The following is a 12,572-nucleotide window of genomic DNA, read 5'->3' on the forward strand; positions in this document are numbered from 1 at the left end:
CAACCCAACACATTTGACACACAGTCTACAGTCGGCCACGTGGTTCGTCTCGATATGGCTGTCATAAAGTGTGTGGAAAGCAGCAGTTCAAGAAATGCTGCAAACATCTGACAGACCTGCCTGTGAGAAAATACATGTCACAAATGACAATTCCACGACTTTAAGGAGTGAAAAATGACATATGAAAGGAACTATTGCGTTATTATTTTTACAGTCATCCTTGCAAACTCCACACAGAGATGCCAAGCGGAGAATCGAACGCAGGTCTTCCCGATCCCGTCTGTTCACCATTTCCGTTCATGAATTATGTTGTAGATGCTTGACTCATATTCTGTATTTTTGCTCATTCTGGACTGATGTTTCCCAATGAATGAGAACTTTACATGTGACATTTTCTAGATTCGTGATGAGCTTTGTCTCTCCGCTCTCTGGCACTGCCCTTAATGCTTCCATCTTGTTTCCACAGAAAAGAAAGACAAGACTCCAGGCAAGTCATTCGAATGTGAACTTTAAACTGCTGCCATGACAGGGAAAGTTTTTTTTAAGAGTTTTCAGCAAGTTTCCGTCTGATTCTCTCTATCTTTCCTCGCTTGCGTTTACCTCCGGGGAGGAGCTGTCACTCTTTATCACCCCTCACCTGTCACCACTGCTGCTTCAAGTGAATGCATTTATGCTGCGCTTATACATGAATGTTGCATGTGGGCAAACTATTCCTTCCAATCAGTTACATTGAAATTGACAACTGCACGTCAGATATGACAATTTGAATCCTCCAGCTGCATTATCTTGCTCCCTCTCCCTCTGTTTGCTCCTCTTCACTCGGCCCCCAAAACACATAAATGTGGGTCAGCGCTTTTTTTCTGTTTATCTCTGTGGTTTGGCGGCTTTCAAAGACATGGAGAATGCTTGACATCAGAAAGATTGCCAGCTCTTTATATTGTTATCTTAGGGGCTGCTATTTCAACTTATTTAACTTCTTTATGAGTAAAAATACAGAAAGTTTTAGTCTGGACAAGTTTGTGTACAAGTGGTAACTGTGACAAATCTTTCACCAACAAATTAATATCAACGAATACCTTTTGAGTGTTAGGTTGCTGTGTGATGAGCTTAGTGTTCTTGATGTCACCAGACCTGTTATATTGAGTGGTACAGTATTTAAACAATTAGTAGTTGTCCTGGTGTAAAGGACATATCACTAGATTTGAACTGAGCCACAAATATCCACACCGTTGTATAAGCCACAGGGTTCAAAGTTTAACAGAAAAGTAGAGGAAATGACGGTAATTATATAATTATTGATTATCCTATACACATCACAGTGTTAATCACTGTCATTCCCCAGCAGTCTGGTGCTCACAGAAATGCAATCCACATCCTTGTCGTTTCATCTTAAACCGGAATAGACGTTAATAGATCCATTCAGTGAAGACTTGAACACGCACTAAAAATCTCAAGTATTTGCAAGTTATCAGACTAAAGTCCAAGTCAAGTCCCGAGTCATTGATGTCAAGGTCCAAGTCAAATTGATGATCTGTCAAGTGGAGTTCAAAGTCATGAAAATTGTCAGTCGCATGACAACTCTGACCATAGTAAAGTTGAGCATGCAAAAAAATATATATACTATAAAATAATCAACTTTATTTTATTTTAAGAGGTTTAAAATATCTCTCAGTGGTGCTTCTGTTGATGCATAACTCAAAGCTAATTCATTCATGTACAAAATGATTCATAGTCTTTACTTGATCAGTAATCGCCACTGAGATAAATTCTTTTCTTTTTTTACTGCACCTTTGATGTCAAGACAGAGTGACGACAAAGGCGAACTTAAGTGACAGAGATACTCGCCTGGGTCACTTTGGGTTTTCAGCGAAGGATTATCTCAAAGTGTAGTGTTTCCACATAATCTGCACGCTGTCAAGCAAAATTTGGTCAAGATGTGTGGCATAAGTCGATTACTTGGACTGACCATGTCAACTCTGCCATCTCTGATCAGTCGGTATAACTTTAAAGCCACAGAGATGAAATAATATGCTAACATTGCCATGTGTACGACAGACACACGCATACGGACAGGATGTACATGCATAGGCACGCCGCAGTGCACGCTTGACATTTTAATTAAGGCAATCAATAGTCTCTCTCCAGAGAGACGATAGTATTGGCTGTTACCAATCAGTGTCTGTGTTCTGATGCAGCAGACCAGTTATTGATTCTTACAGCAAATTAATGAAGTCTCCGTGTGATTGGAGCGTGTAGACGTGGTTGATTGCCATAGAGCTGTCAGCCATGTTGTTACATAACATGTGAAGTTTACACACAGAATATACAGTAAGATGTTCTTTTCTAAAAAGGTCAGATGGACTTTTTAACATACATTACTAGTGTTGCAAAAAACTATGTAAAGAAGTTTTATATTAACTGGTATTAAGATTACGTAGAGTTTTTAGACTCTTACTGAAAGGTGTACTGCTGCTTCAGGTTCGTTAGGGGACTAAAAGCAGCCCGACACATTGTCAGCATATAAAGTGATTAATATCTCATTTGCAAATACCACATGCTAACTACAGTATTTGTGTCGCCCAGTGAGTCCTAATCTTCTAATCAGCCCACAGCAATGCCATTCTCCCGCTTTCAAAAGCATCCCCGAGAAAGTAGCATGAAGCTGAGCCGATGCTCCATAAACACTGCATGGCTCGGGGACAGGTGCGCTTTTTGTTGAAGATTAAAAGTCCAAATCAGCAAGTTGTTTGAGCGGAGAGCCAAGAGAGAGATGCGCATGGTGGCCCGCGGCTCTGCATGGCAATGAGTCAAAGTGGGGATGAAGAGACGGAGACTAACGGCATGCTTTAAAAGAGGAGCAAGATGGAGGAGAAAGACAGATTTGGGACTGGGTTTGGTTCTGGGGAGGAAGTGGGTAGGGGTAGAAGTATAAGTGCTTTTGTCGCGCAGATGCAAATGTTTACAAATGGAGCTGTTTTGCCTCATAATTGAATCAAGTCTTTCGGTCGCACAAAAGGATTGGCAGTAAGATGATTAAGATCGGAATTTATTTGAATGAATGAATATAATGTGCTGATGTACAAAGAGAGATCCCAAAGGAGGCGTTTATTGTTATAATTTTGGTCACCTATTGCATTTTATTACCAAACATTACTAATCCTAAAGCAGGGGTGCCCGAACTTTCCACCGGGGGCTGCAGACTAAAAAGCAAAGGATGCAGGGGGCCGCTTTCCAGTGTTCTGGACTGGTGCATTTGATCCTGGCTATGGACCAGACTATGTCCAGTTCTTTCAAATTGGTCTTCCCAATTGCATTTATAATTAATTCATTGTATTTTTAGAAGATGCTGCAGACCAAAAATGGCAACTTTGGACACCACCCTGAAGTATACAGTATATGAGCTTGCATGAAAAGACTATCAAGAATATAAACATGAGTTATATTTTGGCCTGATAAGGCAGCTTAATTATATTTGACACAGATACAAGTTCATGCCATGCAGAAGACCCATTTTGGCATCTGTGGCACAGTTTTTCACACACACACATCATCCCCAGCACAGACCATTTGTAGAAGATCACAGCCCTTGACCATGGCTCACACTTTTCTACTTTGCTGGTTGAGTGTGAACAAGTTGCCGCTGGCTGTCACTGTCAGCTTGAGCGTACTCTAGTTTGTATGTGTGTGTGTGTGTCTTTGATAGTGAGTGCTACCACATGAGCTTCATTAGCAGAACAGAGGCACGGGTGTTTGAATTATTGATCAAGAGAGTGAATAGCATCAATGCTAAAATCAGAAAACAGCGTTAATGTGTTTTACTGTGTGTGTGTGTGTGTGTGTGTGTGTGTGGCAAACTCTACATCCAAATGGGCCATATTGCAGGAATCCTTGCCCATATGTTGCACAGCAAAACAAGCCGCCAGTCAAATACAGCTGACTGCAGCCGTTAGCAAGAGCAAAACACGAATGTGGAGATGCGTCGCTTGTAAGTCATTTATCTTTGGTAAGGAAAATAAATAGTAGCGGGGTTGCAATATGATTACTGATTACAAAAAAAAGGATTATTGCTTTGACCCTATATCGTCCGGGACGCACTACAAGCTGGTGGGAGAACTTTGAGATGGAAGTCGTCCTGTCACGGTCCTCATTATTGTTGTTATTAGCATTTACGCGGGGAGGCATTTTGTTTTTAATACAAGGTTGTATGGACACCCCGTTTTTTTCATAAACAGAAAGGGGAGAAATATGTGGGTTTAAAAATACCCTGCTATGTGTGGACACAGCCTAAGTCTTGTTGCTGTTATTAAAAAAATAGAACAATTCAAAATGCATTTATTGTATATGCCAAATTTAATAGATTATTACATTGCTGTTTTATTTGGCAGACACTAAACAGATCTTATGGCTTCAATCGACCTGTCTTGTCTTGACATTAAACTAGACTTGGACGTCTTGAGACTTGCAAAATACTAACTTACTCCCACCTCTGGCCTTTTATTGTGGCCAACCTACGGCACATCTGTGTAATAATCATCCCGTTTATTCAGAGTTGCCGTGTCTATTTTTGATGTGCCACACCTGTGAGGTGGATAGATTATGAATCACAGATGATGAATGCTCCCAACACAGATTTAGACAGATTTGTGAGCAATATGCCTTTTGTGTATGTAATTAAAGTATTAGATCTTTGAGTTCAGCTCCTGAAACAGATTTAGATATGGATTTTCTCATTACATGACCCCCTTTTGCTCCTTTTTTTCCCCAATGTTCCTGTTTAACTCTAATTTTTACAATGTGCAGCAGGCCAATAAAACAAGCTTTGGGGGGGGGGGGGGCAGATGGCACTGCCTTAAAGACCAATTAAGCTGGGTTTAGAATGGCCAATAATTGGGCCATGGGGTTTTGTAGTCATGTTTTACCGCAGCATGTACTGTACGTATGTATGTGACCTGTGGTGCATATTAATGAAAACAAGGCTTTTATATCATGTGTTGCCACCCAGGACACTGACTGACCTTCTGAAGCAACAGGGAGGAGAGGTGAGCACCGTGGAAAATGCTGTGACCAGTTCACCCAATGGAGGGAGAGCCAACGGCGTCTCAGCCAGGATGCATCGCAGCAGGAGCGGTGAGCTAAGAGGGAAAGCGTGGGCACACAGACACAAACACACACAAGTTGAGTGACACAATAAAACGTGGCAAAAAGATCCTCATTATGCCCAGTAATTGTACATATAGTGTATGTTGTTCTATTAATACGGGGGTGTCCAAACTTTTTGAAACATGAATAAAATATACAACATGTATGTGTTCATTCCATATAGGAGATATGCCATGTTACACATATCGGTATCTGAAATTGAGAGTTAGACAATATTGGCACATCGGTTTTCTGCAAAAAAAAAAAAACAATATCGGATAATATCCCAAGTAAAATGTACAAAATAACACAACTGCATGCAAGTCGCTCCAAAGTTGTTAGCACCTATAAAATGCACATGATCTATGTCCATCACAGAATACTCTGATATTCCAATGCATTGCAGTGTATGAAGTAACTCCATACAGCCTTAATTCCTTGCAGCTATACAACACATGTTCTGCATACAGTATTTACACACAAGTGAGAGAGGGAGTCAAAGTCTGTCACTTATTCCCGGAGGTCTTTTATTCTCTTTAGCTTCCAGCCACACATGTCGATCAGTCGATCTACTTTGTATTTAAAATCAAGGTCCCATGACGATGTGGCAGTAAAAGCAGCTACACAGATTGACAAAGAGTACCGGCACGCATAAGCAAATACTAAATATTTGGGATTACACATGGGGATGATGGAAGGGAAAAGGACAGTCAGCGAGAGGGGAGTCAACCAGAGAGCATCTTTAACTGTAAGTAGAACACATGCTTGTTGCACGTGCAACATTGCAGGACGACAACACACACACACTCTCTAATTACTATGTTAATGTAAGCAGGCTGCAGCCTTTAGGCAGCGTGTGCTATATTGTGCATATAGTACGCATGAATCAGGTACACGCCAGTTTATAGATTAAAATGCATGTGTTGTCTTTGCTTTGGGGTTCTGTGACTTTTTTTTCACTGGTGTGCCTCCAAGTGATCATGTGAACATGCATGGGTCTGTGCACATGTGAGGCAGGGAACAGGGAGGTGGGGTGTTTCATACAATAGCCCCCCTAAGAACATAACCCATGCTACCATATTGATACCAATACACACACAAAACAGCCTAAGAGAAGCGACATTTGTGTGTACAATAGGCTAAACCTTGCCAAATCGCTATCATTAGCTGCCAAAAATCATGGTAACTAGTGTGCGTGCGGGTTTTATGTCCGTACATAAAACCGTACTCGAAGCAGGAAGTTTCAGTCCATTTTAATCTTGGCGCCCTGGAGGAACTCGCTGCATACAGTCCCTTTAAGTTCAAACAGAGCATGTATATGTTAATTCAACCCTGAAACAAAGTGGAACACCAGATAGATTGCATGGGCTAAAAACAGCTGAACCGTATTGGTTTTTCCAGAGTACAAAAGACAGCAGAGGGCCTCTGGGGGAAAAAACAACAACTAATGTTGATTACACACACACAAAGTAATTGAGCATGTTTAAACCGTCAGGAGGCAAATGTTAAAAGGTCTATCTGTGTCTGACATCCCCTTTCATAGGTTAGAGTAAAAGAGTAAAAGATCTTTTGGGAGGGCTTTGCGATGTTCAGCAGAAAAAATGTGGTCCAAAATTCTCCAGCAGACATGACTCATTGCAGTCAAGAAAGCTGGAAGCAAAAAAAAAAAAAAAACCCAAAACGCTGACCTATTTAATGAACACGACTGCAGAAGCAACGTGACTTAGTGGAAAAGCGCATCCCATCATTGGTACACATTTTTCACCTTCATTTGAACCTTAAACGCCAGCACTTAAGTGGGTTTGACCTCTCGTCCGCTAAAAGTCTGTTCATATTCTCTACTCCTGTGTGGAGTCCTAACAAGGAAAACAACTTATTCTTGTAAATTAATGATCTCAGTGTGAATATACCCCCCACCACCCCTACACCCCACCGCCCTCTGTTCATCACACAGCGCTGACACTATAAAGAATATGGGGGTGGTAAAACCTTGCGTTTGTGTGCTTCAATTTTCACATACTATCTATTCTAACTATTCTACTGCAGTGTCTCAAAACACACATTCATTTTTTCCTTTCCCCTAAGCACTTGAAATTCTTTTATGTCTCCTTTCACACACACACACACACACACATTAAGAAATATGCTGAAGCTGTCCATCATTTTTCTTTCACGGCCATAAGCACCAACAATAGCAAACCAGCACAAACTGCAGGCTAATTGTATGCGTGCACGTGAAGGCTTGCACGACACCTGCTTGAAAATAAACTACATGACAAATTTTTACAACAGTGCTTCTTCGATGTCACGTGCTGCAACACGACATAACACCTGTGGCGGAATGAACACATATACAGCATGTTTAAAATTTTGGTTGCCATGATCAGGAAAAAATCCGATACCAATGTCGACCGATATCACATTTTTTTATTGGTACAAATAATTATCGGACAACCCTACTTCATATAATATATATCGGCAGTGACTCATTAAAATACTCCTCAGGCATGCGATCGTCAACAAGAACTTACGCAATGCGTACATGCACCACAGACGTAAGTATGGACATGCAGTTTATGTATGTGGATCTCACATTAAGTGAGCTGTTCTTCATGCGCACCTTAATTACTTGCTGCCTGCATTAGTCACTGCACGGGAGATAAGTTATTACATGACTCATTAATCAGTGTGATACCCTGTTGGTCTGTGGTTAAAAGCTCCCAATGTTGCGATTCTCTTAATGGAGAAATAAATCCACAACCTTAAACCAGTGCACCCCAATTCCCTCAGTTACTATTGGATTTATTGGCTTGCATGCACACACATATACATAAGTAGGGGGGTACCAGTGGCACGCGATGCATTTGGTACCTGGGCCTTCTCTTGTATTGAGTTGTGGACTACTATAGAGCAGCTACACACAATAACCTGTGCAGAAAACTTTCTACATCTTTCAGAATCTGCAGCTATTCCAGTTGTATTTCATTGGATTTGTGCTTCCCACCAAAACGGTCTGTTTTAATTTATTCCACCCACGGCCCGCCTCCAGGCACGGCCACTCCATTGTGATTGGTCACATGCCCAAAGTGCTGCCTCCAACCTTGCCTGCCCGAGAAGGAGCAGTATTATTGCACCTTTCCCGGCAAGAGTGCGCCATTTCCGGCTTCAGCAACAATTTGGCGGATATTTCACGTTCATGTTCAAAAAACAGTCCTGTGTAAAATGCTGTTGACGGATGAAAATATTTTGCTCTTGCTGGGAATCACCAAATACATAATACATAATAACCTCTGCCTGAGCTCACCTTGTAAACAGAGACACAAAGCTTGGGGGAGGGCAGAGAGCATATCACACCTACAGCCCGCTCCTCTGTGACATCACAAAGGAACAGTTTTGCAACGCCCTCTGAAACGGAGCGTTTTGAGTCATCCCAAACTTCTTTCAGGGCTCACTTCCAAATATGCAAACCTCATTATCTGAAACTTTGGCATCACTTAACACAAAAATACAACATTCTAACTACATTCAGAGGTCAGAAAAATGTAAAAAGCATGAAGGGTCCCCTTTAAGCAACACAAACCATGAATAATATACAATAACGCAATATAACAATGCCTGGCATTCCAGAAATGTGGATGAATACCACGATCAATAAAGGAGCAAACGCAATTAACCCTTTATCTTTGAATACATTATCTCTTAACAACTACAAACCTCAACAGTACATCAAGTGAACATCTGAAGGGCGGCGCAGCCAAGAGACACGCTACCAAGTGAAGATAATATACTGCTTGGAATAAAATGTCATGGAACAAATTTAAGAAAATGTATGTCAGCGCATCTGAGGCCAGCAGAGAAGGTTTTGCTGGCCCTGACACCACTGGTGGACCCAGATACAGACAAACATATGACAACAACGGTCAGTTAGTGGTTTTATATGTATCTTTGGGTACACGTAACAGCTGTCCGTTTCTCCAGAATACTGGAATATTTCCTTTTATTAATAATACAGATTGAAAGCAGGACTGTGTTCTTATAATCCATATGTCACATGCTGGGAGGTCACTGGATTATACCCTCAAGGATTTTTTTTCCTGTGTTGGAGCACATACGCTCAGCATACGAAACATCTCAGCGGGTAATCAGCTTAAACCAATGTGTGCGCTTCCAAGGTAAAGACGTGAAGCCAAAGTGACTTCCACATTAATCTCTAATTTATTTCACCAGAACATCCAGCCTCCCTGCGCCTCTCCTTCTCTGTTCATCACTCTAACCACAAGTGACTCTCACTCTCTCTCTCGCTGCGGCGTGTGTGACAAGAGATTAGCATTCCAAAGTTTCGCCATGTATTGTTCTTCACGGCCGGTCATTGACACGATGACATCTTCTGTCTCTGATGCAGCGCTCAAGTTGAGCATGGAAAATCAGTCAGATAAGCACACAATAATAAAATCAACAAAAATCTAATCTGTGACTCCTTTTTATGGGTTAAAGACATTGCCATTATTCTAAATGCCACTGATTTGGTTGCACCCCCCCCCCACCAAAATGAACTTAAAAGGCTGCCGTGTGGTGCGTGTGTGTGTGCTGCATGAATCCCCCAGGCTGACATCAAGTGCGTTGGCTGCATCAGTGGACTTCATTAATGCTAATAACCAGGGCCTTTCTCTCCCAGCTAGTTTGCCCCATTGTTCATTAACCTCAGTTCATTTGACATGGGACTGACTGGCTGTCAGGGTGGGGGCTTTTTGTCCCACACTCTGCTAAACCCGGAATTCACTGCGTCCCTTCCTAATGAAAGAAGTTTTTCAGTCGGAGTAAAACGTGGTTGGAGTATAAATCTGCAAGGCTTCCCGTATGAATGGAGAGATATCCTACTCAACCACAGATGACATGTTTATATCAATCAAAACCATCATAAAGGTGGAAAATAAACCATGAACACCTGTGAGTTTGAGTTTTTTTTTTTTAGGAATAATAACTTTTCCAAGCAAATAGCAGCTGGTAAAGTTAATTCCAGAAAGAGTGAAACAAGATTTTGAAGCTTAGTGTGCAAAACAAGGCTGAACACAACAGATAAGCAATGGCAGAATGAGCAAGCAGAGAGAGGTGATGGGAACAACAACAAGCTGATCCGCCAGTAGACAAGCAGGCGTATGGCAGAAGAACTGGTGGGAAGAGCTGCAGACAGGTGACAGGTGGATTAGAAGGTGGGCGAGGAACCAGCGATACATGTGAACAAAAACCAGAAGCAGAAATGCAAAAAGAGGCAGAGACTATGTGGGACAGGGTTTTTTTTTTTTTAAACAGCCTCCATGACATATACACAATAATCCACTGCCACAGAAACCGGTTCAATAGCCGCATTCTATGCTATAAATGACCAATTTGGGATAAAGTAAAGCCGAATATTGTGTAATTCTACCACAGCAAGCAAAATGTCAAAAAGCAGATTTTTCTTTTCTTACAGCTTGTTAAAAAAATATATTGTGTGCTATTGTGGACACAAGCAGCCATAATGAGTCTCCTCTGTGTGGTTGGGCTCAGGCGGAGCTCCCAAAAAGACACAAAACAAAAATGTGACTCTAACACTGTTCCTCTTTTCTGTGTGCCACCAGAGCAGTACCATCTAAATAACTCTGCGCACGGCCAATTTGCACCAGGCCTTCCTCATTCGCACAGCAACCACAGCACAGTGGGACTCAACAAGTACACTTCCCTCAAAGCCGTGGGTAAGTTGTAAGTCACACTGTTCCACACACGGTGACCCTAAACGCAACTGACACTTTAACCTTTTGTGTAGAGCAGGTTGGCAGCACAAGGGCAGCCAGCTAACGTCTTGGTGTCCTTGCCTGGTGGCAAACTGAGAGTTGATCTTAAAAAGCGCCGCTGCTGCTGCTAGGGCATTGCGCTACAGTTAGCCTGGCCAAGACATGTACTGCTACTGTATGATAGGACATTGCCAAGAACAGTGCAATTATAATATGCATGTTTCCTGATTTCTTTATATGTGCCCTGCGACATAGATGAAAGCTCATTTTTCGATCCTTTGCATTGAAAGCTTTCTACATCTTCCAGAATCTGCACCTATTCCATCTACCAAAATGTACCATATTTTCTGGACTATAAGTCGCTCCGGACTATAAGTCTTACAAAGCCAAAAATGCATAATTCGGTAGGAAAAAAACGCATTGGAGTATAAGTCGCATTTTTTGCAGGTAATTTATTTTCCAAACTACTTGACCAAAACAGACATTACATCCTTCTAGAAGGCAAGTTCTAACAATAAAAGAATAGAGAACAGGCTAAATAGGTGTAAGATATGCTAACAATGGTTATTAACCTACACAAAAAATAAACATGAACAGAAAAGGTGTCCAGTGTTTACGTAACATAAACACTTTTTTCATTTATAAGTCGCTCTGGAGTATAAAGAGTATAAAAAGCCAAAAACTTACCACTTCCACACGGATAGGGAGGATAACTATTAACAGTTATTTAACCTTTAACATGAACATGAATCAAACGTAATAATTTTTTCTGGGTGCATGATACCATACAGCATCCATATCAAACTTGCGCGGGCCGCACTAACATTAAACTTTCATATCAAGGCGGGGGCCTCAAACTAGTGTCCTGCGGGCCACATTTGGCCCGCGGGCTGCGTGTTTGAGACCCCTGCAATACATAATACAACAATCTAACAACATTTAAAGATCCGAAAAGTGTAACAAGCATAATAGGTCCCCTTTAAAAAGGACAGGTAGCAGTTGACGTGGCCAGAAAGCTTGAAGCAATAACCTTAGTGTTTGTTTATATAAATCTATTTGACGTTCATGCCATCCCATGACAAATACATAAACATGCACACAAAAGGACTGTGGGCGAGAGTATTTATAAACCAGCATTGCCACATTATACCACATTGTGGCACACATACCTTTATTTCCGTCATCTGCATTGCACTTCTCAGTTTCTGTCCCTTCATCACATTATCTCGACACACGCTGTCCTTGAGCAGCAGAGCAAAGATGAATTATGCTAATACATATCATACTAACTTGTTTGTTATTTTGTTGAAAAGTCTTTAAATGTTGCACTAGATCAGGCTGGCATTGCTGACAAAGAGAATAAACGCATAATGGATTAAGCATTTTACAGTATATATACAGTAAACCTCGGATATATCGGACTCGGATATATCGGAAATTCGCTCACAACGGACAGATAAAAAAGAACCGATTTTTCTGTAATGCATTTCCAATAAAAATTCATTGCATATATCAGATTTTTTTATAACGGATTTCGCCTATTTCGGACAAAATCTCCAGTCCCGTTCAAATGCATTTCCATGAAATTTCCCTCGCATATATCGGATGGCTGCATCGTGGCGCTCCGATTCGCCGAATCATGACAGGCCGCTATACGACGTC

At 41.4% G+C, this 12,572-nt stretch overlaps 1 protein-coding gene and 1 long non-coding RNA gene across 7 annotated transcripts in view; one reads left to right on the top strand and one right to left on the bottom strand.

The window, feature by feature from the left end:
- Positions 1 to 12,572, bottom strand: part of LOC131110002 (uncharacterized) — a 37,314-nt gene that overhangs the window by 20,481 nt on the left and 4,261 nt on the right. For all 4 annotated transcript variants that reach the window (XR_009120811.1, XR_009120812.1, XR_009120810.1 and 1 more), the window contains exon 3: positions 5,016 to 5,132. This is a non-coding gene — a long non-coding RNA (uncharacterized LOC131110002). The remainder of the gene's footprint in view (positions 1 to 5,015; positions 5,133 to 12,572) is intronic.
- Positions 1 to 12,572, top strand: part of shisa8b (shisa family member 8b) — a 33,348-nt gene that overhangs the window by 17,100 nt on the left and 3,676 nt on the right. The window contains exons 4-6 of one of the 3 annotated variants that reach the window (XM_058062629.1): positions 467 to 487; positions 5,003 to 5,127; positions 10,758 to 10,871. In XM_058062629.1, coding sequence (XP_057918612.1) covers positions 467 to 487; positions 5,003 to 5,127; positions 10,758 to 10,871 — 260 coding nt within the window. Of the gene's footprint in view, positions 1 to 466; positions 488 to 4,975; positions 5,128 to 10,757; positions 10,872 to 12,572 lie in introns of all 3 variants that reach the window. The other 2 variants (XM_058062628.1, XM_058062630.1) reach the window with 2 other exon arrangements.

The sequence above is a fragment of the Doryrhamphus excisus genome, chromosome 22 (assembly GCF_030265055.1).
Source record: "Doryrhamphus excisus isolate RoL2022-K1 chromosome 22, RoL_Dexc_1.0, whole genome shotgun sequence".
In the NCBI taxonomy this organism is placed as follows: domain Eukaryota; kingdom Metazoa; phylum Chordata; class Actinopteri; order Syngnathiformes; family Syngnathidae; genus Doryrhamphus; species Doryrhamphus excisus.